The sequence below is a fragment of the Trichoderma harzianum genome (assembly GCF_003025095.1).
Source record: "Trichoderma harzianum CBS 226.95 unplaced genomic scaffold M431scaffold_5, whole genome shotgun sequence".
Lineage (NCBI taxonomy): Eukaryota > Fungi > Ascomycota > Sordariomycetes > Hypocreales > Hypocreaceae > Trichoderma > Trichoderma harzianum.
This window is the reverse complement of record NW_020209253.1, coordinates 470445-496005: the sequence shown is the minus strand read 5'-3', so window position 1 is coordinate 496005 and position 25561 is coordinate 470445. Positions and strand designations below refer to the sequence as shown.

Below are 25561 nucleotides of genomic sequence, written 5' to 3'. Positions count from 1 at the left end.
GGAAGATGTTCGTTTAGCAGCAAAAGAAGCAGCGCATCAATCGTGTTTCTAACAGAGCAGCCGCTGATAAAATGCCATCAGCAGACGTACAGGGCGATAATCGTGTCGTCTATCGTTGGCGGGCGGGTGTTGGGGAGAGGATGAAAAGCGACGACTTGGACTGGACATGTGAAGCCGCGCCCAGCTGTCCCGAGGCCCAGCCTCAATCCTCAATCCCGAAATGGAGCAATGACGGAACCGCCCCAGAACAGCCACACGTGACTCCACACTGTGGGGCCAGACTCTGGCTTGTCTGGGGAAGCTTGGCGATTGTCGATTAAAAGACAAAAAGAGAAAATGCGATTTGGTACACTTTTCTATAGATATTGTCATCTTGCATGTCAAATCTCTTGCGGGTATGATACATATCTAGGGTAACTAGTATCAAACACTACATCGTACAAGAAATATATCAACCCGCGGATGCATGCGCACGGTACCTCTTTCGTCTCGTGCTTTTACACAACCACCAATCCCAACTCTACGGAAAGCACATGCATCCGTCTTCGAGTTCTAATCGCAGCTCGCCCAGGCTTTCCCGACTGATGACATTCCTTCTCGTCCGGAGCCGCCGGATAACATCTTGATAATGCCGGAATTCATCGCCGGACCCTATCAGAGCGTGTTCGTCATGTACATCAAGCCGGCAACCATGATTCTTATAGGCCACGGCTTCCCAGGCCTTGACGGCGTGTGAGTCAATGGTCAAGTTCCAAGTGCTGTGCCACGCTATGTAGGCTTCACCACGCTGCCCATGATACTCAAAAATGGCAGCGTGCCCCGGGCCACCGTTCCATATTTCCAAGTTTTGAAGCATGGGCATCGCAAGTGCTGCATCGCCAGCGGCCTTGAGCATGCCATTGATCTCCTCAGAGCTTCGCTTAGAATCCAGATACATCGATGTCAGTGTCAGGGATCGCAAGGCCTTCCAAGTCCACTCTCGCTTATACGCTCGGAAGAAGTCGTTCGCTTCGACGAGAAATGACGCCGAAAGACTCTCAAAGTCGACGCTCCTCTTTGCCAAGGCTGCGCCAACGAAGGGGTTTGCTGTTCGTGCCGATGCACTTTGCGCCGGATCTATTGCCGTCAAAAGTCCCGCCTGTCCATTTTGGCGATCTTCCAAAAGCGTGACGTGTTTCAGTCCTTTTGGCAGCGAGCCTTTTATAAGATTTACATAGCCTGTCATTTTGGGGGTCATGGTTAGCTCATCAGCTCATCCGCATATACGAGCGAAGCCTCGACATACCTGCATCAACAAGGTCCTGCACCGTATCTAGGGACTGCTGCCACGGCTCAAAAATCAGATCCTCCAGATGAGGAAACTTGGAAAGTATCTGGTGCAGCGTAAATGAAGAAACCCGCCGGCGTGTGTGTCTTTTCATAATGAATCTTGTTACCAGATTCAGCTGGGGAAGGTTCTGGTAAAATCGGATGTGAACAGATCCACCAAATATCTTGGAAATAGCCCCTTCGAGGCCGACCTCGTGTGTCCAGGACAGTCCTTTTTCCAGCCCTGTTGCAGTGACTCCTCTGGAGACGTACTTGGGGTCGCTCGGTGAATGGATGCTCATCTCCAGAGCCATGCCTTGATAGCTCGGTCGGACCTTCTGAAGCTCCTTTTCCCAAGACTTGAGCACGCGAAAAAGGTTTCCAACGGCCAATTCAATGATGTCGTTGTTTGCTGCTATATCTTCCATTCGTTCCGGTCGTATCACCTGCTCGGAATTACCCCAAGTGCGGTATTCATTGATCTCGATGCGAAGACATATGTGTCTAACATAGGGTTTGCAACGTTTTGGGATCTTATCCAGGGCATCCAGGTCGACTTGGGAGAGAACTAGGCGCCGGAAATTGGCCTTTTCAAAGATTTTCTGCCATGCCCTGCAGACAAGGGCGTAGTTGGTCAGGCCGTATGTGCTGTCGACGACGTTGTGGCGAGGATCCTGTGCCAGAGTCTCCAGCACCTGGAGTCTCATCTCCTCCGGAAGACGGCTCCACCTCGACATTGTGATATAAAATCAAGTATCAAATTCTTATATAGGGGATTCAGGGTAGTCGGGTGGGTGATGTGATGGTGCGATGAATTTTCAGCGCTGAGATGACGATTACATGGTAAAGTGGGTGGGAGCTCAGGTGGTATATAGACAAGAAAGGCGTCAGCCCATTGTATCTGGACCTCTTTTCTGATCTTTTCAAATCAAACGGCAAGGCTTTTTTTCCATCCTTTGTTTTGGCTTTTGCGTATGTGTGGCTCTCAAGGTTGAGGCTACTTAGGCTTTGCTGCCCGGATGACTGTTGGTGTAAAAATCCAAATTTGTTTGTGAGAAGCTCCGAATGCGCTTGTACTGGAATAGCCACAAGCGGCCCCACAATCCTAATCTTCATCCAGATCCGGTCTCCGGAGAATTGTGCCAGATGCTGATACTTTGCAGATACAGCCAAAGTACTGCTGAAGCCACGCTGTTGCGGCACGTGTTGCGTTGTAGTGTACGGGTAGGACTCCAGTTTTTACGCCTTATTCATATTGCTTAATTTTGTTTTGCCGTGGCGCCATGTATCTCGAGAAGGGGAAGCGCTTGCTTTGAATGGGCACAAGTGGCGTGGAAATTGCCAAATCTACGGACTTCATCTCTTTCAGATGCAATCACCCCCACGCGCCTAAACCGGTCGCAAGATCTACTCGTATATGTCAACATAAAAAACAAATATATATAAAATAGAAAACGAATAATAATACTCCATCGAGCCGCACATACCAGGGACCCAGTAAGTAATATGCACGACTGATCTTGTTCTCATTGATTCTTCCCTTGTCGACAACCGCCTACCCTGCAGACAGACCGACAAACTCGGGGGCCTAAAATTAGAAATTAGCACAAAGCTTGTCCAGGAGGCTCAGGCACCTAATCTTGCGAGAGTCATCGATAGCCAAATTTGCAAGCCCTGGAAAAGCTCCATAATGCTACTGGACACTGGATACCGCTACGACTAGCAGATGTGACGGAGGTGATCCTAAGGCACTAGCTAGGTACCAGGTAGATGAGGACAGGATCATGCATTGGATTGGATCCATTGGATTGATTCCTCTGTGCAACGGCAAATCTGCAGCCACCAGAGAGCTGATGCCGCGAATGCCTGCTTGTGTTGGAGCCGTAGTAACATGGAAGTACTGACCAGGTAGGACGAAGCCGGGAAACAATGCGCCCGGGGATACAAGGCGGGCCAGGCATTTTGCGCGAACAGCTGGCCACATGCACGGCCGCAGCATGTGTGACGACTTGCCGGGCATGCCAATCAAACAGACTCCATCCGATGCCGTACATGTCCGTACATGAATAGGTATCCATTCCCGTTTATGCGTGGCTGCTCCGTAATCAGAGCCAGCGTCCGGGGGACCAGGCCTGATGCTTCCATGTCCTGGGAGCATGCATGCCGCCAATACGAAGCGACGCACGCTTCATTCACCGAGGGCCTCGACGCCATTTTTGCTCCAACGACGACTCGCACAGCGGGTAGGCTAGTGCTGCGACTGGGTACAATGTGAACGATTCGAAGCCTGGGCGCCAACACGGCCAATCACGAAGCCCATGTCGGGGCTCTTCACTCGGCACGCACAGCGAGAGGGGGGATGGCGCGCCCAGGTTTCTGGGGGAGAGGCTCGTCCCTTTTTTTTTCCCTTTCCCCCCTTCCATGTTCCCTTTTGTCTGCTCCAGTTCCAGCTCCAGAGCCGTGATTTGCTTGACGGCAGTGGCCAGTAGGAGCTCGGGGGCCCAGCAGCAGAGAGATCTTGACCCACCGACGGACCACGCCATGGGGCAGCCTAACGAGAGGCCATGGATGGATTTGGCGCCTGCGAACATGCCGTGAAGCTCTCAGCTCATCTGCGGTACTCGTACGTATTCGGTACGCGCGCCGTAGGTGGCATCCTACACTCCGTGCCTCGTACCTTTTCGTATTGTAGCATCCAATGCCTATGGATGGGTTGTCGGTATATTGAGGCTCGTAGAGGGGCCCTGTCCTGTCCTGTCCTGTCTTGCGCTGGGTCTGGCTGGCTCTCCCGGACGGATGGCCTCGACTGGCAGGCAGTGGCAGGGAATGGAAGCACAGCCCAAGCCCAAAAGACCTCGAGCCAGCGACAATTTGCCCTGTCGCAGCGTGTGAGCGGGCCGCCGTGCAGAGCGCCGGCCGTAGCCACGCTTCTCCTAAAGAGGAAGACTGAGAAGCCCACAATTGCAGCGTTGGACGGTAAGATGAGAACTTGGCGGCCGCCATTAGCGGAGATTGGGACAGGGCGCCATGCGCTCGCGATTTACTGGCTTAACAGTGGCCACGGTGAGCGGTACTGTTATCGCCACTGTGCGTGGGCATGGGACGACGCTAAACAACACAAGACACAGTACCTGGTCAGAGCTGGTAGCCCACTGAGCTTGCGATATCACAGCAATGCAACAGTGCCAGCAGCCATCCGCGCACCGTCCTTGCTTGTTCCCCCACTAACGCCCAGCAGGTCGCTAGAGCCGTTGGCTAATCTCGACAAGCACTCCACCCACACCTTAACCCCCCCAAAAAACTCCCCCAGCCGTCCCTGCACGCCGGACCATCCCCGACCTGGCTCAGCCAAACCATCACGTTTAAAGGCAATCATCTCGCTTGAGCCCTCACCTTTCTTCGGCCGGTACGTCGTTGCCGTCGTCGCCTCGCCTCTGCATCGTCCTCCTGATCGCGACAGAATCGCCCTCACCAACTGCCTCGGCGCTGACACCGGCTGTTTGCTGCCACGCATCGCTGCCACGACTATTTGGCGTCACGGCCGCTCCTCGCCTTCGTCTTCCTCTCTGCCCGAACTTGCGACCAAAAAGAGCACGGGCGCCCATCGTCGAACTCCCTAAATCTCCAGTTCTGTCTGTCGGGCGCGTCTCAGCTCCTCGCCAACCCCCGGTAATTTTTGGTTGCAAAAGGGCATTCGGAGCAACGAACGGCACGGTCGCTGCCAAACGCCCCTTGTGGGCCGACATTCTTTTCTCTCTTTTATTTTCAGTCTTCTTCTTTTATTTTTCCTTCCTTTTTTTCTTTTTGATTGCGTTGGAAGCTTGGAAATTCAAGCCAGCTCAGCTGTCTGAGTGTTTTTGAGGTACGTGCAAGATGCATTTAGCAGCTGCGCTAAAGCCGCGCGCAATTTTACTTCCTCTTGTCCACAATTTGTTCATGGGGAGCCTCTTTGTTGCCCGGTTGGGACGCATGTGTTTTTAATGACGGGGAGCGAGTGCTTTGGCGTTGTCCATCCGCGATGCCTTCGCAATACCGTCGCCCGGCCATACCGACCAGCATCGCATTTTTGTTGCAGCCCAACCGAGCTTGGAAGCTTCCGACTAAGCTTATATCTCCAGGCGCACTGTGACGTCGCGTCTTGGCTTCTTTGTTGAATGGGGGAAAAAAGCTGACTGACTCAACATAGCGACAATTCACAATGTCCGAAACAGCCGTGGCAACGACCGCGGTCGTCGACTTTAAGCAGGACAATATCCCGCTTAGTTCCGGGTCCGGCAAGGAGAAGGATATGCTGTTGCCGGAGGACGGAGAGAGCTCCAGTAAGAGCCGAGGGCTCCTCAAGGTGCCGTCGCGATCGTCATCTCAACAGCGGAACCAGTCTTCGCCGACTACGACTGGCTTGAGCGGCGCTACCATCACCGATCCACGAAGCAGTATCGGCAGCAGGTCCAGAGAATCCAAGGGCAGCTTTTTGGATAGACAGCGAAACGGCAGCTCCAGTGGCGAGGCTGAACCTGCTCGCACAGCCGACATTTCCCAGCCCAGCTCTCCGTCCGCAAGCGAGCAGAAACGAAAGAGGAAGAAGAGCAGTGGGTTCCTGGCTCTGTTAGGATGCTGCGTCGTGCCCGACTCGGCAAACGCCGTCGACTCGCCTCAGGGGATTCACAAACTGGATAAATTGCCCCCTCGACCGACAACAGCCAAGTCAAGAACACACACTCCTCAAGACCAGACGCCGGCGAAGCAGAGCAACGAAAAGCCCCCCGTTCCAGCAACCACCGCACCCCAGGGCAAGGACCATGGTATCTCGTCGAGCAGCGCTCAGGACCAGACCAAGTTGGAGGAACAAACGACCCAGGAAGCGAAGCATGTCGCCCCCGCCGTTACAGTCGACCCCCCAAGCCCTCTGCCTGAACCGAACGAGGAGGTTCGAGAAATCGAAGAGGTGGTTGACGACGTCGAGATGCGAGATGTGCCAGCGGTGGAAGAGGCCCATGAGGTGCAGCCTGAGGTAGTACGACAAGAGGCTCACGAAGTCGCGCTCCCTCCGCCTCCACCTGGCCCTGGCCCAAGTCCCCTAGTGACTACGGCGCTTCCCCTTACAGATGAGGGCCCTTCAGCACCAGAGCCTCAAAAATGGCTATTACCCCCCATTACCCCTGAACTCAAAGGAAGAAAATGTCTAGTTTTGGACCTCGACGAAACCTTGGTCCACAGTTCATTCAAGGTTTGTTCTCCAATTTCGAGCCGGGCAATACTAGAAGAAGAAAGAATCGGAAAGCTAACCAAAGTGCCAGATTCTTCATCAAGCGGACTTCACAATACCGGTTGAAATTGAAGGCAATTATCATAACGTGTATGTCATTAAGCGACCTGGTGTAGACGAGTTTATGAAGAGAGTTGGAGAACTTTACGAAGTAGTGGTCTTTACGGCATCAGTCTCAAAGGTAAGCAGGCTCCGACCATGGAAATTGACTGTGCTAACGTATACGTGTGTGAACAGTATGGCGATCCTCTGCTAGACCAATTAGATATACACAATGTTGTTCATCATCGTCTATTCCGAGAGAGCTGCTACAACCACCAAGGAAACTATGTCAAGGACCTTTCACAAGTTGGGCGAGATTTGAAGGACACCATCATCATCGACAACTCGCCAACCTCCTACATATTCCACCCCCAGCACGCTGTTCCAATCAGCAGCTGGTTTTCCGACGCGCACGACAACGAGCTGCTCGACCTTATACCCGTCCTTGAAGACCTCGCTGGCCCCAACGTTGCCGACGTCAGCCTGGTTCTTGATGTCACTCTCTGAGATACCACACACCAAAAATTTCCTTCAGTCTCTTTTATTTTCCCTTTTCAGCAAAAATTCAACAGCCCGATCTGCAGCATTGCCGTCATAGCGGGAGGCGTTTGGTTGAAATCTCTTCGTTTCCGGGTGTAGATGTACAGTCTAATCTTATATAATCAGCTTTGATCTATGGAACGCAGCTCCTCAGCCTGCGGAAATTTTCCTTTTTTATTCTCAGTCAACAAAAGACCGAGCAAGGGGTGAAAGTCGGCTAGGGGTTTGAGTTGACCAGAAAGATCTTCCAACTGACGCCGCAATCGCATCTAAACGACTTGAAGAACAAGAAAGACGGGAAACGCTCCAAGAAATCAAAACCAAAAAGGGGAGGAGGCTCGAAACATCGTCTTGGGATAAGAGCAGGTCATTCTTTCCTATAGATTAGGGGTCAATTCTCGGATCTTCACTACGTGGGCAATGGGAATTGGAGCCCGCGGTGGGCTTCCTGTGGATACGTCTCCTATATCGAGCGTGTTTTAACAGACTGTTGGCAATATCTGGGCTGTTTGTGCTGTAATTTTTCTCTGGCAAGCTTGGCACCTTTCTCTCTCTCTCTCTCTGTCTCTGTCTCTCTGTCTCTATCTTCTCTTTTTACTTCTTCCCTCTTCTTTTTTTTTTCTTCTCCCTCTTTCTGTGATTCCCTTTGTGTTTTTTATTCTTTTTCTTCTTCATCTTTGTTTTTTTTTTTGCTGTCTTGCATTGTTTTTGAACTATACACATACCACGCAGCGAGCCTGCAAGCAGGGTTTGAAGGATGGCAGCGAGTGATGCGGAGTCTGTTGAGATGGAGGCGAACATGATTAGCGAAGGTTTGGAGGTTGGCTGAGGGCCTCCGTTATACATAGTCTCCCCCAAATTGTAAAAATACCCCGAGCCTCTATGGCCTTAGTAATGAATCAATGTGAGATACTCAGAATGTATGTTGATTGGGGAGCGTTGCGTTGGGTTTATTTGGCTACTTGGCGATAGGTTGTCCGGCTTTTGCTTCGTCTTTCTTTCTTTCCTTTTTCTTTTTATTGCTGATTGAATGCCACGGCTGCCTACAGTATCTTTGTATTTTTGATTTTTGCTTTTCTTTATGTTCGTGCTTTCAGCTGGTCTGCAAGCATATCTATCTGCTTCATATTTCGTGTATTGTCTGTAACTTATAAAGTCTCCATAATACAAACATCCAATGCTGGAATGGAATTCGATAGACTGCGCGCGCTAAAGTGGGTGGTGAGTGTTTTCTGGGGTAACGTAACGGAGAAATGTTCAGCCGCCGCTGTTGCATTTCTGTGAATGTGGCCTTAACTCTGTCGCTGGGGCCACAATTTCACCAGCTGGCCGCGCCGAACTCCAACCTTTCTATTAAAGTACATCTTCTTCATACTCTGTCAATTCGTCCCAGGAGTCCTGCAGTGATTCTCGGTCGATTGTGTCACAGTCCTTCTAATACCCAAAAACACACTCCTTCACAATGGTATGCGCGTCTTACTCCCTCCAACTCTGTACTTGCTTTGATTCATCGATTGGAAGTCGATTGCGGCGCTGGCATCGCGTCACAAGACCGATGAGTTATGCGCTTTGCATGACTATGGCTTTGCGCACGGCGGCAGCAGATTGGATTCACAAGCATTGATGGAGTGCCTCAAGCTAATATACGCAGTCTTCTCGTCCTTCTTCACCCGCCAATGGCCCCGCCGCGGCCAGCGGTTCCAGCATCAGCCGACCTTCCTCTCCCACTCCTCCCGGCGGACCTCGAACTGCGATCCGTCGACGAGCTGCCGCTGATCAGAAGGAGAAGCTTGCCAATGCCAGGCCAAGCAGCACACGGGCCGCTGGCGCTGGCGGCTCCAGCAGCACCATGCTGAGTACGTTTACCCCAGATGGAGCTATATAGTTGGCTCAGGTTGGCAATTGTGTGTGTATCGCTAACAAATGCCACTCGTAGGACTCTACACCGACGAATCTCCCGGATTGAAGGTTGACCCTGTTGTTGTCCTTGTCCTGTCTCTGGTTTTCATCTTCTCCGTTGTTGCTCTGCATAGTGAGTCAAATCCCTCTAACGCTTAAAGACGCAGCATATACTGACTCCAAATTCAAGTCATTGCCAAGATCAGCCGCAAGTTTTCGAGCTAAACACGTTATATGTGGTGACTGAAGTGATGCGAGGGAGAGAGACACGGCGGATGGTATAAGGGCGAAACGGTTCCGCGACAGCAATGGCGCAGGTTATGAAGACCAAATCTAGCTGATGTGGGGTTTGATGTAACAAAAAACAACAACAAAAGGCTTACACCAGTGGATGTATGGATTTGGCGGATACAATGACCTGGCCCCTAATCACCATGGAGTCTGAGCGACCATGATATTTTGTATTATATGAGCAAAACGGTTATTCCAATTTTTTATGCGGTTTTTTCTATTAAGATTGCCTTTTTCTATTCCTTGAGATGATGAGAGTGTTTGCTTGCTGGGTTTTTGTGATTTGTCAGGTTGGATTTCACCCCAGCTGCAGCTTGATACCCGTTACGCAGACGGAGACGACAATATGCCCAAATAGGAATCAATCAAGCGCATGAGCTGCTACGCTTGATCATATTGAACCAGAATGGGACGTAAAAGCCGTTGCGCTGAAACGAATTTAGAACCAGTAGCCTGTGTGTGCCTTGTGCCTTGCGTTACGACAGCTTCTGCGCCTTGGTAGCTTCCCGAGCTCCATAGCGAGAACCAACGCAGGTATTCAATCAATCTCTGCAGTAAATAGGAGCGAACGACTCTCTTAGATTAGATAATCATGTCTTAGCATGCACAAGCAAACGTGTGTCTGCTGCAATTCACAATTATCAATCAATCATATTGCCAGATGCAGGCAAGGTTGGAATGCAAGATTCCATATCACGCGCTGTATCTTGGATGTACTTTGCCCGCCCGAACTGCTATCCAATAGCTAATCACAGCCGCTAGCTTTTGCCTGTGCGACTTCTCGGTTAGTGGGCGCAATCGAGCTAGCGTTCGCTAGGCATAGCACTGACACAGCTGCGGACATGGAGCAGTGCAGCTGTTGCTCATAAACAGGGGGTGTGCCAGTGCCAGTCGGGCTCGATGATATCAATCGCAGGCGAATTCTAGCTGAGGCCTCTCGAATAAAAAGCCTCTCGAATAAAAAGCCACACGTCATCGCCCAACATTTGAAAATCAAGTCTTTAGCCAGTTGGGCAGCTCAGTTCTGTCCTTGTGCTACCGTTACGTCTCTTTGCAATCTGTGACAATCTGCGCACTACCAAGCCCAAAGGTCCAGGTCGCTCAACAATGCTGTCGTATATCTGCAGGTGACTTTATTCGCCCCCAGCTTGTGCCCTCAACCAGGCGCTCTTCGGGCTTCCTGATTTCTCCTCCACGACATCAGCTCTAGCTGGACAGGAAATACTGCATTAATTCTCCCTCGACGACTCTTTTTCAGCCATGGTGTCCCCAGAGATCGAGCGGAGTAAAGGCAGACGGCAGCCCTCGTCCAGACCCCCGCCCGCCTCAGAGGCCATGGTGACGGATGGCTTCGTTCTTCCTACCCTCGATGTTCCTCCCGATGCGCCTCCAGCATATGGAAGCCATCATGACCAGCTTCAGTTCTCACGGACGGGATTCGAGGCCGGGGCGGAGGTAACAGGTGAGCATCAGCTATCACGCTTCCTTGCCCCTCCACGCGCACCGCGATGAACGAGGGGTTATTGGCGTTCTTTTCAATTGATAGAGGGGAGCTTTCTTTCTGACAATGGGATTTTAGGCGACGGGAGAATTAACATTAGCATCAACACCAAGAACAAGAGACTCGCAGAGCTTCTTGCACCAAGCATCGCCAGCCAAGTTGATGCCCAACCATCACTACCACCAGTGTACACATTGCCGAGTCTCACAGGTGAGCCTGGCAAGGAAGCTCCCCCACGACTCAATGTTGTTATCCAAATCGTTGGATCGCGTGGCGACGTCCAGCCCTTCGTTGCTCTTGGAAAGGTCCTCAAAGAAACGTACGGCCACCGAATCCGTATCGCAACGCACGCAACTTTCAAGACCTTTGTCGAAGAGAATGGCCTCGAATTCTTCAGTATAGGGGGAGACCCTGCCGAACTCATGGCTTTCATGGTGAAGCATCCAGGCCTCATGCCCGGCTTAGATGCTTTGAAGAGTGGCGAGATCAGCAAGCGCCGCAGGGGCGTTCAGGAAATGATGCTCGGGTGCTGGAGATCTTGTATTGAGGCAGGAGATGGATTGGGACCGCCGCCCGAACCGCATAGGAGAACTGAGCCCTGGGATCCATCAGCGGGCATGCCTGGAGACCCGAACCATGAGCCGTTCGTGGCTGACGCAATTATTGCAAACCCGCCTAGTTTTGCTCACATTCACGTTGCAGAGAAGCTTGGAATTCCTTTACACATGATGTTTACGTGAGAATACTCTTTTATGTCCTGCACACAAGGTACACGACTAACATGTTGACTAGAATGCCTTGGTCACCTACACGAGCGTTTCCTCACCCTCTGGCCAATGTTCAATCTTCAAATGCCGATGATGTCCTCACTAACTACTTGACTTACACGCTTGTTGAAATGATGACATGGCAGGGACTGGGAGATGTCATCAACCGCTTCCGCGAAAATGCGCTGGATCTCCCCCCTCTATCACTCATCTGGGCCCCAGGGCTTCTCAACAGACTCAAGATTTCTTATACTTATTGTTGGTATGTACTCTGACAAATCAATTGTTTATCGCCTGCTCTTCTGACCACATGCCCTTAGGTCCCCGGCCTTGATCCCGAAGCCAAATGATTGGGGCCCGCACATCGATGTTGCCGGCTTCTACTTTTTGAATCTTGCGTCTTCATATACACCAGAGCCGGACCTTGCTGCCTTTTTAGAGGCTGGGCCCCCTCCGGTGTATATTGGGTTTGGTTCCATTGTGGTAGATGACCCAAATGCTATGACACGACTAATACTGGACGCTATCCACCTTGCTGGCGTGCGCGCTCTAGTTTCCAAGGGATGGGGAGGCCTGGGAGTTGATGCGGTAGGACTACCTGATGGTGTATTTATGCTCGGAAACGTCCCCCACGACTGGCTCTTTGAACGAGTCTCTTGTGTGGTCCATCACGGCGGCGCTGGAACGACCGCAGCTGGCATCAAAGCCGGCAAACCCACTATTGTGGTTCCCTTCTTTGGTGACCAGCCATTTTGGGGAGCCATGATTGCGAGAGCCAAGGCTGGACCCGATCCAATCCCTCACAAAACCTTGACGGCTGAGAAGCTAGCCGAAGCGATCAAGTTCTGTCTTCGGCAAGAGACCCAAGATCAAGCTCAAGCGCTTGGCCGCAAGATTCGAGAGGAGAATGGTGCGGAAACTGGCAGCCGAAGCTTTCATAACCATATCGATATAGATTCGCTTCGCTGTTCGGTGGCTCCCAGCCGAGCCGCAGCATGGCGCCTCAAGAAGACAAAGGTGCGGCTCAGTCCTCTGGTTGCCGCCGTCCTCGTCGAACGGCGTCTCCTCAAATACTCGGACCTGAAACTGTAAGATGAAACCCACTACCTTCTATATGATGTTTACTGACCATTCAGATACCGCCCGTACGAGTATAATACGGAAGATCAGCCTCCTGATCCAATCACCGCGGGCGCAACATCTCTAGTGACCGATATTAGCGACATAGGCATGGCTATAGTTGACATGCCTTTGGATATCTTCAAAAGCCCTAGAAAAGCTAGAGAACGCTGCGACGCGGCCAGTCAAGCTAGTGGTGATGAGAGCGACCCAGAATCAAGGTCCAACTCAATCAAAGGGCGCTCCGGTAGAATAACCCCGACAACCGCCAGCATTGCAGACACTGCAGGCGACCCAAACTCTGCAGCACTGCTTGTCCAGTCTCCCTCATTACCCACTGAAGTCAGTCGAACCCGCTCTCCCACCGCCGGCAGCCCAGGAGGAAGTCGGTCGTCATCCCGCCGAAGGGCGCTTTCTGCAGCTGCAACGATGGAGGCTGCAGTCGGAACGAGCAAAAATGTTGGGCGTATCGTGACTACAGGAGTCAAATCTCCCATGAACTTTTGTCTCGGCCTCGCAAAAGGGTTTAGGAACATTCCACGACTGTACAATGACGATACTGTTCGAGCGGTTGAAAAGGTTACAGACTTCAACAGTGGTGTACGGGTCGCAGGTAAAGAACTTGGATTCGGCCTTTATGATGGCATCTCGGGGCTAGTAACGCAGCCAATGAGAGGGGCACAGAAACAAGGTGCTGCTGGGCTGATCAAGGGCGTTGGGAAGGGCATCGGAGGGCTCATCGCAAAGCCCGCGGCAGGTGAGTGATATGTGTATTCATCTAATCTCTTTGGGATGTACTAACGTCACGTATCAGGATTTTGGGGTCTCCCAGCATATGTAATGCAAGGCGCCTATGCTGAGCTCAACAAATTTTTGTCAAGGAGCGTGCAGAATTACATCATCACCTCGAGGGTTGTCCAAGGAGAACGAGATATGCAGAATGCATCCGAAGGAGAAAAGGCTGATATTCTTTATCGATGGAAACAGGATGCTGATCTGAGAACCTTGTACCAAAAGAGTACAAATAGCCAGGAACCAGAGAATTCTCGAGCCGGATCTAGAAGCGAATCGAGCTCCTGGCGCTTTTCTCCTCAGGAAGGACGACGTCAACTGGTCGCCGCTTTGTCGCAATCACCCTCACGGCAGAACTCGGGCCGGAGAAATAGACGCTCTTCCTCGCCCGCCCCGAGAAATACAGACGCTACAGCCGCTGTTGATACAGAATACGAGGCAGCTATTCGGGCTTCCGTCTTGGAGACTTCGCGCGGAGATGCAGAAGAAGACGCCACGATTGAAGCCGCTATTCGTGAGAGCGTCAAAGCTATGCGACAGCAGGGTTCTCTGCCAGACCCCATTCGTTTGGCCATGGATAGCAAGCATCATGATATTTTTGCGGATGAGGAGTATAAGATTACGGACGAAGAATACCAGGACCTGATTGAGCAGGCCATTCGCGAAAGCATGACAGGACATGTTGGCGACTTTTCTATGCCATCAGCATCTGGTACCCAGGAGCTCGACGCCGTGGATACCGCCATACCAACTCATGGTGGCGAACCTCGTAGCAGTGGCTCGGCGTTGACTCCTACCAGCGACGAGGATGCCGATCTGCAACGAGCCATTGAAGAATCTCGCAAGGCGGCTCCTACTCTTCCACCCCGCACTTCGCCATCCCAAGAACAAGAAGAAGACGAGGATGAGCACTTGCGGAGAGCTATTGAGGCATCTAAAGATGAGATGGAGAGGGCACGGCACGAGAGGACAGAGGAAGAGATTGTGATGGAATATGTCAAGAAGCAAAGCCTCGCTGAAGAAGAGTTTAGGAAACAGCAGCTGGCTAAAGGAAAGGGCAAAGAAGTATCCGAAACAACAAACGACGGCGAGGGTGATGGCGATGATGATGAAGAGCTGAGGAGAGCCATTGAAGAGAGCTTGAAGATGAGCGGCGGAAGTCGATCTGCACCATCGGGCTCTTGAGCGAAATGATGAGAGCCAGAATTTATAAGATGCTTTGGTTTTAGCGATATTTAAAAGTTATACCACAACATGCATGGGCAGTTTAATACTAATAGTTGGCTTACCAACGAAATATCAAAGGTAAATTAATATCGAAAATCATGAAACAAACTATCTGAATCCATCAGGTAGGTAGAGCAACAAAATTAAAGCTCCATGGAATAAATAGCATGCTGTCCGCAGGGTATCTTTTTGCAATATGGTAACGAGTTGATGTGGATATATTTGGATATAGTTCATTAAGTCCTTCGTCATTCTTTTGGACTCTTCGCCGCCTACGTGCCATGCGGGCGTCCCGCTCGATTTGTTGCCCGTGGAGGTTGATATATGTATGCCATGACGCGGGCCAGATGGGTTCGCAGTCTCGGCCGAGTTCCAGACACATCTCTGGTAGCGAACGATCTTACTGGCATTCTTGCCACTACAGGCTGTGAGAATGAGTTGTTGGAGGTGTCTATGAAGTTGCGGCGATGGAATCGGACTGAAGAGGAGTAAATCTGAGTTGCCATTGGCTGGATGGAGGGGTCGTAGTTGAGCGCCTGAAGCGACGGCTCGGCGAAGTGCCCGACCTGGTCCTCATCGTAGTTACACCTATGCAGAGCGTATACATGTCTCGTGTTGTGACAGTCATGATAGAACTCTGCACGAGCTGTCGACAGCAGCAGTATCGCTGCGACTAGCCATACCTCGCTGGAGGCTGACCCTGGTACTGCTGCTGACCCCATCCTGGATTTGCCGGCGGGGAATAAGGCCCAGCTCCGGGGTTGCCGCCGTTTTGCATGGAGACGACATCAGGGCGATTTTTCAGCGGCTGTTTGAAGTTGCATATATGACAGACGACTTCAACGAAGCCAGATATGGTGAAGGGTATGATGGGCTATAATAGTGTTTTAACGTCAGCCATTGGTTGAGTTGAAGCCTGAGATGAAGAAGCCGGTTCCAAAGGTGAGATTGACCATCGATGGAATGATGCGGTGGACTTACAACGAAGCAAAAGGTGAAGAATGGGCGGCTTTTGATGACACGGCCAGACATGTTGCCACAGTTGTGGCACTGGCAGATGACGCCCTCGTAGCCCTTGACTTCGGACCGGAAGGTGTACTGGCCGCAGACGAAGAAGAAGAAGACCATGGCTGTCGTTGTTTTCAAAGATGCACTATACTATGCCAAGTTCTCAATCATGAAAAGGGTCAAGAGAAGAAAAAGGAAAAGAAAATTGAAAGAGAAAAGACACGAGATAAGATGGTATGATGATTAGAAGAAAAAGAGTTGAGGCTGTGTAAATCGAAGAAAAGAAGCGGAGAGCGAATGGGGGGGGAGTACGTATGCGCCAAGCTAATTCTTGGCGGGCGTTGAGTGTGTGTGTTTTTGGCAGGCGCAAATGTCGGCGATGATGCTGCCCTCTTTCCCTTTACCCCACGAGAGACAGAGAGAGAGGCGTTTTGTTTTTCAAGCTAAGAAGCTGTTTTAAAGTCCGTACTGTACCTTTGTGGAGGTACCTGTTGCATCATCACTCGAGGTTTGTTATTAGTGCTTGATCTGTGCAAGTTGTGATATAAGATACAAAGCAACTGTGGTTATAAAGAGATCAAGACAAACTGGAATAGATGGATTTATTTGTTTATTTTTCTGAGAACCTAAGTCTCCCTTGTCTAGCTACACAACATCTCTCTGTCTCTTCCAGACAGCTCAAGGAATGACAATGACCCAGAGACTTGGAGAGCACATGCAGCGGCTGTCTCGATACGGCCTAGCGCCCCCAGTACCTTACACTGCCGACCCCACCACAACCAACGTCCGCTAAGAATTAATTTCTTGCAGCCTGTGATTCAAAAAGCTGCATGTACAAAACTACAAAACTTGATCCTCTTGCGCCTCGCCTCACACAGCCGACAACAGCTCTACTCTCCATCAATTGAACCTCAAATCTTCTCAAGAAACACCATACCAACAGTCCTTGTACTCTCACCAATACATCACCAACAGCAACAACCTCCAATTCGTGATGCCCAGCTAAAAGGGAGGCGACAACCTCAACCACATCATCACCACCATGCTCTACGACCTCAACATCGCCTGGTCCCCGACCACGCCCACCGACCGCCTCCTCCAAACCCTCACAACCGCCCACTCTCTCGGCTTCGCCACCGTCGCCCTCAACCACACCCTCGAGCTGCCCTTTCCAGCAAATCCCACAACGCCCTTCCCAGCTCTCCCATCATCATCATCTTCAGACTCCAACAACAACAACAAACTCCCCCACGTCCTCCACCGCGCCACCCTCCCCCTCGCCGACCCAGCCGCCTCAAACTACCGCCTCCCCTCCCTCGTCTCCGTCTACGACCTCCTCGCCATCCGGCCCCTCACCGAAAAGGCCTTCCAGAACGCCTGCCTCACCCTCGACATCCCCATCATCTCCCTCGACATGGCCCAGCACTTCCCCTTCTACTTCCGCCCGAAGCCCTGCATGGCCGCCGTCTCCAGGGGCGTCCGCTTCGAAATCTGCTACTCCCAGGCTCTCCTCGCCGCCGACCCCCGCGGCCGCGCAAACTTCATCTCCAACGCCACAAACCTCATCAGGGCCACCCGCGGCCGCGGCATCATCATTAGCAGCGAGGCGAAATCTGCTTTCGGCCTGAGGGCCCCCGCCGACATTGTCAACCTCTTCAACGTATGGGGCCTGCAGAGCGAAAAGGCCATGGAGGGGCTGAGGACGATACCGCGGAGCGTCGTCGTCAACGAGGGCATGAAGAGGGATGGGTTTAGAGGAGTTATCAACATCGTCCAGGTGGTCAAGAAGGATGCCGTCGAAGGCGACCAGACCGATGACCAGTCCTCGGCGGCGGAGCAGCCTGGCAAGAGGAAGAATCAGAAGCGCAAAAACGGCGGGGAAGATGCCCAGCCCATTAGCAAGCGAGAGGCGAAGAAGATGAAACTAGCGGCAAGGGCAGCTGCATCTGAAAAAAAGGTGTCATGATATATAAATTTGGCATGGAGAATTGAGGTTGAGACGCTGTGAACGTCTACAGAAATCGTGATAGAGGCGCGAATAGTAGCCATCAAGGGCTTCAAGAGACATGATACCCCCGGATCAAAAGAATAGAGCAATGTCTTGATTTCTCTTACAAAGGCAATTACCCGCATATAAACATAAACATACATGTCATTTTATTTTGAAAGCAAACTGTGACTACAAATGGTATATCATATTCTCTCTAAATTCTCCAAACTCCGTTGCACCCCCAATATTAACTGCATAACACTACACGTCTGTTTTCTTCAATCCCCTAGATTTCATTGTCCAATGATCAGTGTGGGCGCTGCGGCGGCTGCCACTGACGGCGTACCCACTGTTTGGATGGCCACCAGAGCACCCAAGTTCAACGCGCTGCTAAGCTGGTATCCCTGAAGATCGGGGGGCGGCGCAGAGAAAGCTGCAGGTGCGGTCGGTGTTGCAATAGGGAATACGGGGGGAGCTGGCTGTCCGTCTGCCGCGGGAGCGTTGGAAGCAAGGTTTCCGAGGACGAGAGTGTTGGCTGGCGCAGCGGGAACAACGGGAGTGGGCGCGGCTGCAGGCGTAGTTGCAGGCGAAGCTGAGGTCTCGGGAGCAGGTGAGCTCGCAGGGGGAGCCGTAGTTTCAGGGGCAGACGAGCTCGCGGGGCTGGCTGTCGTCTCGGAAGCAGCTGCACTTGTCGAAGTCGTTGAAGTTGTAGCTGATGATGTCGCTGACGTGCTAGCGGTTGTGCTCGTAGGGGGCTTGATGACGGAACTGGAGACCGTGACAGGTGTTGAGGCAGCAGATGACGAGGAATCTGTGGACGAGGCACTTGTCGATGCTGATGAAGCCTGAGAGGTTGTCGCCGCGGCCGCAGATGTCGATGTAGCAGATGATACAGTAGCTTCACTTGTGCTCGAGGTCTCGGCGGAGGTAGACGATGCTGCCGATGAAGCGCCTGCTGCCGAGGATGACAAGGGCAGAGTGCTGAAAATGGGAGAAGGCGTCAAATTCGTGGTATCCGTGGTTGTAGATGACGAAGACGGAGGCGGAGGAGGAGGAGCAGCGCTCGTAGCTGGAGGAGGTGGAACATCGGCTGGTGGAGAGCTGGCAGCAGGAGGAGCCGTGGTCGCCGGAGCGGGCGGAGGGACAGTTTCAGTCGGCGGAACTCCAGGAGCAGAGGTTGCTGGAGGCGGCGGAGGAGGAGGAGGAGGTGGTGGAGGCGCACTCGCTGCCGGAGGGACGGTCTCGGCCGGCGGAACTCCAGGAACAGAGCTTGCTGGAGGAGGTGGCGGGGGTGCTGCTGGAGGGACAGTCACTGCTGGAGGGACGTCCGTAGCAGTATTTGCGGGAGGAGGAGGAGGAGGAGGAGCTGCTGGAGGGGGTGCCGATGCAGCTGGCGGAGGTTCTATAGTACATGTTAGTCTCAGGGCCTCCCTTTCATAGCCGTTAAACCAAGCATCGACGTTACTCACCCAGAACAAACGTTGTCGTCGGCAGCAAAGACGAGGGAATTGGAATCGTGGTGACACCAACGCCGTTGCCGTTGGCATTTGTCGTTGCTGGAATCACGGTGACGCCGACTCCATTGCCGTCAGGATTCGTTGTCGCCGGGACGACTGGAGGAGGAGCTGGGGGCACATCTGTGACTGCTGTTGGGACCGGGTTCTCGACCACTTGAGTAGCTCCAGGAATGACTGTGGTGGTAATCGTAGTTACGGCGGCACCCCCATTTCCATTTCCAAGGCCGAGAAGTTGTCCCAGCTGATCCAAGAAGCCGTCACGTCGTGCTAGATTGCCATTTGCATCTCGGTTCAAAACGGCACCCTAAGAGTTGTGAGTTGCTGAACTATTTGGCAATCCTTTGTATGATATATGCTTACCTGAGCTGCAGAAGAGGCAAGCAGGGCATAAAAGATTGCAGACCTCATCGTAAATACCAAGAAAAATGGTGATATTTGACCCCAAATAAAAAGAATTGTGAAAAAGAATACCAAAAGAGACCAGAATGAATGACTACAACACAGCTGTTTTCTCAACTCGAGGAGATGAGATAAACCGCTGAAGAAAAGCAAAAAAACGAGGATTTTTTTTTTGTCAGCCAGCTGGATATCGAAATAAAACAATAACCGATGCCAAATCAATCGCAGTCAAGCACGTCGAAGCGGTAGAAGCAAAATTAAAGAGCGAACGGCAACGGTTGAATAAAAGGCGGCGCCAGGCCTGTAAACCCAAAAGTGAGGGTGAAAGAAATCGCCACCGACCAAGCGGACGATGGTTCAACGACGAAGAGAAGTGAAGATGATGCAACACACGAGAAGAACAGTCCCGGGAAAAGAAGAAAAGGGAAGAGCCCGGTACGAGTAGAGAGAGAACCGAGCCGGCTGTCGTCAGCTCAGCCAGCACAAGGCACCCGGCCATTGGAAGAAACAACCGCCCTGTTGACGAGTTCCCCTTCATTTCTCCGGCCATGCTCGAAACATGGCAATTGTTTGGAGCATTGCCAAGACACCATTGCTGAGAATCCAAGACGGAGCTCAAACAGCGGCGGCGCGGCGGTAGCGGTTTAGACTGGGAGTCTTGGTCGGTAGGCGATACCCCATACAGCGATTGCTAGCATTTGCCGGGTTAGGGACCTGGATCTGAGACATGGTTCAGACGCCTCCTGTCTGGGAGCTGGTTCGCGATAGTGGGGCTGGGCCAGGACACTATGGCAAGCCGCTGGCCTAATTTTGGGACCGGACATTTCTCGAGCTCGTCAATGGTCGGGCTAGATGTGACTGTAGATTCCCGTAGGAAGAATCTGGTGATTTTGATGTCAGGTTGATTAAAACGCAAGGATGTGAAGACGGCTTGGGATGTTTAGCGTCTTGAAAATCATGCGATGCAGGGCCAAAGGGCGAGCGAGTGAAGAGGCTCCCAAGGGATGTGGGGTCGTCAAACGGCGTCTAAAGTTATCAGATCTGATTTGGTGATGATTATTTAACATCATGGGTGAAGCATTTTGTCGAATTGCGTCGAGACGAGAGAGGGTCTGCGGGAAATGAGTGAAATGACCGGGTTGATCTAGGCCGAGTTCGTCAAGGCGGCATGGTCGCGCATGCGTGCATGAGGAAGCAATCTTGAAACAAAATTGATCGGATCATGCTGGTGCTGGATAGGCGAAGGAAATGTCGTGAAATATGATGGAGTCAGAATCCGAGTAAATCTAGTACAGAGTGTGGAGTATGTGGATGGAAGAAGATCAATGGATGTCAATATGAATAGGTACTAAGGTATGTTCCGGATCTTGTATATTTCCAGTGCCGATTTCCTTTCCCTGCATTGAATTGTTACATCAAGAGCTGTCAAGAGCAAGGCACTCCGCACCTGCCAACAACTTGGACTTTGAGTTGGGGAACCATGCAAGTGCAGGTACCTGTACTTTAGTACTCTGGTATTTTGCATTTGGCCTTGTAAGATCAATGAATTTACCAACCTCCAATGACACGCTCTCGATGCTGGCAGAAGATTCCTTTTGCGCCCATCGAGGGGCAGCGAAACTTGATTCCCACCAGCCGTCTATATAGCCACCTTCAATAATATTCTGAAATAACATCAACTTCATCCAGACACTTGATTGCCATTTAATCAATAATTGATGACCAAACCCTTTTTTTTTTTTTTTTTTTTTTTAACAATTTATGTGAAATGCCAGCCATTCATGTATTAGACGACTACTACCTCACCATCACCGCTCTCATCACCGTCGGCTACCAGCTCTTCTTTTTCGCCATCGCTTACACCTGTAACTTTGACAAACTCACCGGTCCGTCTCCTTATATCGTTGTCACCAAACATTTCACATCTCCTTAAATTGACAAAACAATTACTTCGCCTCACTTAGACTTCGCCGGCGGCTCCAACTTCATCATCCTCGCCATCACAACCCTCTCCCTCAATCACCACCATCAAGCCCGCCAACTCGTCACCACCCTCCTCCTCATCGCCTGGGCCATCCGCCTCACCACATTCCTCCTCTTCCGCATCCTCAAAACAGGCAAAGATGACCGCTTCGACGGGATGCGCCAAAAGTTTTTCCCCTTCCTCGGTTTCTGGGTCTTCCAGATGCTCTGGGTCTGGACCGTCTCGCTGCCCGTCACGGTGCTCAATTCGCCGGCCGTGACGCGCTATCCACAGCATCGGTTTGGGACGGGGAGGGACATTGTGGGAGTTATCATGTATTCCATCGGTCTTGGGATTGAAACCGTGAGCGATGCGCAAAAGTATCGGTTTCGGAGCTCACACGATGGCAAAGCTGTGTGTGACGGGGGCTTGTTTGCTGTTTCGCGGCATCCGAATTACTTTGGGGAAATTCTCGTCCATTTTGGTAATATCAATTCCTCGTGTTAACGTAGATTGGAAAAAGGAAGAAGAGAGAAAAGATCCTGGCTGACTCAACCTAGCCATTTATATGATTGCCGTCTCATCAGCTGCAGATGGCTTCGTCCACGGCCAAGCCTATAAAGCCCTTTATACCACCATCCTGGGTCCATTCTTCCTCGCATTTCTCCTCCTATTCGTGTCAGGGGTACCGCTATCGGAACGCCCAAAGACAAAGGCACGATATGAAAGCGACAACAATTGGCAAGCCTATGAGCGCTGGTTAGATCGTACCAGCATCCTCATCCCATTCCCTCCGCAGCTGTACGAGAAGATGCCGACAATCTTGAAAAGGACTATCTTTCTCGAGTTTCCCATGTATGTATTCGACCCAAAGAAGCACTCTGATATAAGTCAACCCGGAGGAGCTGCGGACGAGGGCGATGTAGGATCTGGAGGAGAGGACCAAACCAGTTCTCCACAGAGCGGTGAGGAGAGGCTGATATAGTAATTTTTTCTATTATGATGAATGAGATGTTTAAATCAAAAAACTCCCTTGGTATATATGTGTGTGCGTTATGTGTATATGTTCGTTCTATGCGAATGTGCTCATCCACGCACTAGCAAACCCCCCTCGGCCCGTAGCAATGGTTTTATGCTGGCGAACCACTAGCATGAAAAGTACCATAAAAAGTAATCATTCCCTCGTTTTCTGGATGACTTAAATCGTTAAAAAGAAAAAAGAACAAAAGAACATCGTGACGCCACATTACATCACCGTCAGCATAGCATCATCTAGTTCTCACAATAAAGAGCCCATATGCATATCCATCCCTCCCTCCCCAAGTAAATCAGTCAAAGATACGGAAACAAAATTAAGAAAAGAAGGGGAAAAAGAAAAGTAGCGCAAAATCCAGAAAGATTTGCTCAATCCAAGAGCTCCTGGCTCTGGCTAAACTCGGGGCTGCTAGACGCCTCGGAATGCGCCTCGGAGCCCTCAGGAATGGGCACCATGGCGCTCTTGGTCCAGATGTGGATTGCCTTTGTCCAGTCAAGGCCCTCGATGCAGCCGCCCTTGACGGAGAGTACGTTTTTTGACTTGTGTCGGTGTTAGCTTTGCAGGGGGATGAAGGGGATTGACGATGGTTGAAGAGAGCATACCGGTGTCATGTGGATGAGTCGCGTTCCGCAGCTGCGGCAAAAGTAACTGTAGAGAAGTCCATCAGTCGTCGGAATTCGTCGATTGTATCAAGTCATGGGATCATCTCGTACCAGTAGAGCGTCTGCCCTGATGCCGTCGGTCGCCTAAACTCGATAAAGTCCCAATTAGCATCAAAACCTCCTTCCATTTCCTTCATTCTCCGTCTTCAACTCTCGCCTCGTGTCCCATCAACTGAACAACTCTTTCCTCCTTGGGACAAAACATACGCGTAGCAGCTCAGGTCCTCCGTCTCCGGTAGCCTGAAATGCGGAAATATGGCCGAAGTGCCAAACGCCGAGCCCGTCTGTTTCCTGCACTCGGAGCAATGGCATATATACAGCGCCAGGGGTTCGGGCAACGGCGTCTTGAACGTCACTGCGCCGCACTGACACCGCGCGTTCATGGTGGAAGGAATCGGAGAAGAAGAGAAGAATGAAAAAGAAGTAGAGAAATTTGTGTTGTTGTTTTGCTATAATGGGGACCGGCCGTTTCGATTGAGTTAAGACCGTGACGACAGGATCTCTAGCTTTTATCCGCTTTCTGAGAGTGATCGCTAACGAGTAGGATGTCAGGATGTTATAAAGTCGAACCCAATGGATTCAAGAGCTTCTTTGCCGTTTAAATCTCAATATACACGGTCGTCTTGTCAAGGCGAAAGACGCATCAAATGAAGTTTCGTAGTAGTTTTAAGATCGAAGAAGTGAAAAAACGTCAGCGACGTCGGCTGTCTGAACCGCAATTGCATGTGCCTAGAATTAGGCTATGCATCATCGGGTGTGCTAATGTAGTAATCAAAACAGAGCCCAGTTCGATCGACGTTAGTCTTGTGTAAGGCACATTTACAACAATACAATTAATCCGATCTATTCAATTTTATTTTTATTCTTGTTTTATCTATTTCCTCTCTATTTTTCAATTACTCATCATAAAAACCACACAGACTCGGAGTAATCCCTTCACAAATCCGCATACTAGTTGAAAAGAGTCACCAAAAAAGGCAAGGATGTCAGTCGCCGGTCCTCGCATTCACAAACGAAAGAGAGGCTCGACCATTCAGCTAGACACGGAATAGGCAGTAATCGAACGGGCCAGCCAAAAAAGCCATCCATTCGGACATTCGCATCGCCTTTTGCTTCCTTATCCGGCCGGAGCTAGAGACGTCGAAACGGGGCCCGCAACCGCATCTCGGCAAATGCAAATACGCTTATTCGCCTATATAAGCCATTTGATCGTTTACATTCTTACCAATCTGCTATTGTTTCCTATCCTCCTGATATGATAGGTACGAAATATAGTACACACCTCTTTATTTTCTCTCTGTTTTTTAAGCCGAGGTGAGTGACTCATCCTTGCAACCCGAACCCGACTTTGAAAGCCACTTTTTAAAAAACAGCGCGTTTTCTAAAGAGCTCCTCCACGAAGGTGGGGGGAATAGTGAATACGGCCTCTCAACTACTTCAGCTCCATGCACGCTCTGTTCAGCTCTCGTCCTGTCCTGTCCTTTCTTTCTTCTTGCATTGAAAACACATTAATCGTAACTATTATTAATGTCTGATAAGGCTGCTTTGTAATATCCACTATTCACATGTGTACAGCTCAACATCTCATCTGTTTCTGTATCTTTTCCTAATCGTTCAGTTTCCATACCGGCTTGTAAGCGGCTACTCACGGCCAGTCATGGCATTGATAGCATCAACAACTCAGATTCAACCACACCGCAAATGCAAAAATCCATCGTCCTTCGGCCAAATACAAAGCCATCATTCCCTTCAAAGCAATTCGTGAAAACCCCGTTCTCCCTACTATATTCCTCCGATAACCGGTCCGCTCTTCTCTCCGCGGACACCACTAGCGAATCCTTACGTTATCCGATGTAACAATTAAACAACTTAAAACGAGAGGCATGTAACAAATAGGTTCATACTACTTTACTTTTGTGTGTTGTACCAACAAACAAGTCGTCCATCCGGTCTGCAGCCACCCGGGGGCTAAAATCCGCTCATGCCTCGGCGGTCCGAATAAACAATCACAATGTCCGGTGCTAGCTATTGGCACGATGCCTGAATTCAGCGGGCACCTGATGGAGCGTATTTCCAATCCTTTGGATACAAAAATAAGGCTATACGACATTCTGCAGCCTTAGTGGAACCGAAGCCGAGGCCGAACCCGAAAGACGCCTTTACACGAATGTACAGATGGATCACAAAGATTGATATTATTAAGAATGAGCAATAGACCCAAACGCCAGTTAAAC

General features: G+C 51.0%; 11 protein-coding genes across 11 annotated transcripts; 6 read left to right on the top strand and 5 right to left on the bottom strand.

The window, feature by feature from the left end:
- Window positions 1-520: 520 nt before the first annotated feature.
- M431DRAFT_83103 (hypothetical protein) lies at window positions 521-2045 on the bottom strand (the record flags this gene model as incomplete). The annotated part of the gene is made up of 2 exons (XM_024923269.1): window positions 521-1218; window positions 1286-2045. The coding sequence occupies 2 exons, from the start codon at window positions 2043-2045 to the stop codon at window positions 521-523; spliced, it is 1458 nt and encodes a 485-aa protein (XP_024775124.1).
- Window positions 2046-2786: 741 nt separating this feature from the next.
- M431DRAFT_401038 (hypothetical protein) lies at window positions 2787-3552 on the bottom strand. The gene has a single exon (XM_024914868.1). The coding sequence runs from the start codon at window positions 3464-3466 to the stop codon at window positions 3002-3004; it is 465 nt and encodes a 154-aa protein (XP_024775123.1). The 5' UTR covers window positions 3467-3552; the 3' UTR covers window positions 2787-3001.
- Window positions 3553-4016: 464 nt separating this feature from the next.
- M431DRAFT_480978 (hypothetical protein) lies at window positions 4017-4928 on the top strand (the record flags this gene model as incomplete). Its single annotated transcript, XM_024915920.1, has 1 exon — window positions 4017-4928. The coding sequence occupies one exon, from the start codon at window positions 4017-4019 to the stop codon at window positions 4926-4928; it is 912 nt and encodes a 303-aa protein (XP_024775122.1).
- Window positions 4929-5506: 578 nt separating this feature from the next.
- M431DRAFT_82833 (hypothetical protein) lies at window positions 5507-7123 on the top strand (the record flags this gene model as incomplete). The annotated part of the gene is made up of 3 exons (XM_024923224.1): window positions 5507-6535; window positions 6606-6755; window positions 6812-7123. 3 exons carry the CDS (start codon window positions 5507-5509, stop codon window positions 7121-7123), a joined length of 1491 nt encoding a protein of 496 aa, XP_024775121.1.
- A 1495-nt stretch (window positions 7124-8618) lies between these two features.
- M431DRAFT_480976 (hypothetical protein) lies at window positions 8619-9280 on the top strand (the record flags this gene model as incomplete). Its single annotated transcript, XM_024915919.1, has 4 exons — window positions 8619-8621; window positions 8808-9012; window positions 9093-9188; window positions 9246-9280. The coding sequence occupies 4 exons, from the start codon at window positions 8619-8621 to the stop codon at window positions 9278-9280; spliced, it is 339 nt and encodes a 112-aa protein (XP_024775120.1).
- A 983-nt stretch (window positions 9281-10263) lies between these two features.
- M431DRAFT_113353 (glycosyltransferase family 1 protein) lies at window positions 10264-15044 on the top strand. The gene is made up of 6 exons (XM_024911874.1): window positions 10264-10808; window positions 10926-11583; window positions 11640-11876; window positions 11935-12702; window positions 12751-13490; window positions 13548-15044. Exons 1-6 carry the CDS (start codon window positions 10607-10609, stop codon window positions 14708-14710), a joined length of 3768 nt encoding a protein of 1255 aa, XP_024775119.1. The 5' UTR covers window positions 10264-10606; the 3' UTR covers window positions 14711-15044.
- Window positions 15045-15425: 381 nt separating this feature from the next.
- M431DRAFT_493881 (hypothetical protein) lies at window positions 15426-15880 on the bottom strand (the record flags this gene model as incomplete). Its single annotated transcript, XM_024917172.1, has 2 exons — window positions 15426-15626; window positions 15734-15880. 2 exons carry the CDS (start codon window positions 15878-15880, stop codon window positions 15426-15428), a joined length of 348 nt encoding a protein of 115 aa, XP_024775118.1.
- An 821-nt stretch (window positions 15881-16701) lies between these two features.
- Window positions 16702-17702, top strand: M431DRAFT_140617 (hypothetical protein; the record flags this gene model as incomplete). Its single annotated transcript, XM_024912614.1, has 1 exon — window positions 16702-17702. A coding segment is annotated over exon 1 (900 nt), but the record flags the coding sequence as incomplete, so codon positions are not given.
- A 341-nt stretch (window positions 17703-18043) lies between these two features.
- M431DRAFT_493879 (hypothetical protein) lies at window positions 18044-19675 on the bottom strand (the record flags this gene model as incomplete). The annotated part of the gene is made up of 3 exons (XM_024917171.1): window positions 18044-19152; window positions 19220-19571; window positions 19628-19675. 3 exons carry the CDS (start codon window positions 19673-19675, stop codon window positions 18044-18046), a joined length of 1509 nt encoding a protein of 502 aa, XP_024775116.1.
- Window positions 19676-21434: 1759 nt separating this feature from the next.
- Window positions 21435-22614, top strand: M431DRAFT_113343 (hypothetical protein; the record flags this gene model as incomplete). Its single annotated transcript, XM_024911873.1, has 3 exons — window positions 21435-21552; window positions 21631-22113; window positions 22190-22614. 3 exons carry the CDS (start codon window positions 21435-21437, stop codon window positions 22612-22614), a joined length of 1026 nt encoding a protein of 341 aa, XP_024775115.1.
- Window positions 22615-23033: 419 nt separating this feature from the next.
- On the bottom strand, window positions 23034-23710 carry M431DRAFT_82914 (hypothetical protein; the record flags this gene model as incomplete). The annotated part of the gene is made up of 4 exons (XM_024923235.1): window positions 23034-23204; window positions 23268-23313; window positions 23379-23411; window positions 23535-23710. The coding sequence occupies 4 exons, from the start codon at window positions 23708-23710 to the stop codon at window positions 23034-23036; spliced, it is 426 nt and encodes a 141-aa protein (XP_024775114.1).
- Window positions 23711-25561: the final 1851 nt, after the last annotated feature.

Coding starts and splice junctions, on each gene's coding strand:
- M431DRAFT_401038 (XM_024914868.1), bottom strand. CDS start 3,466: ATGCTCCCAGGACATGGAAGCATCAGGCCTGGTCCCCCGGACGCTGGC.
- M431DRAFT_113353 (XM_024911874.1), top strand. CDS start 10,607: ATGGTGTCCCCAGAGATCGAGCGGAGTAAAGGCAGACGGCAGCCCTCG. Junction 10,809..10,925: donor GGCCGGGGCGGAGGTAACAG/GTGAGCATCAGC, acceptor ATGGGATTTTAG/GCGACGGGAGAATTAACATT. Junction 13,491..13,547: donor CATCGCAAAGCCCGCGGCAG/GTGAGTGATATG, acceptor GTCACGTATCAG/GATTTTGGGGTCTCCCAGCA.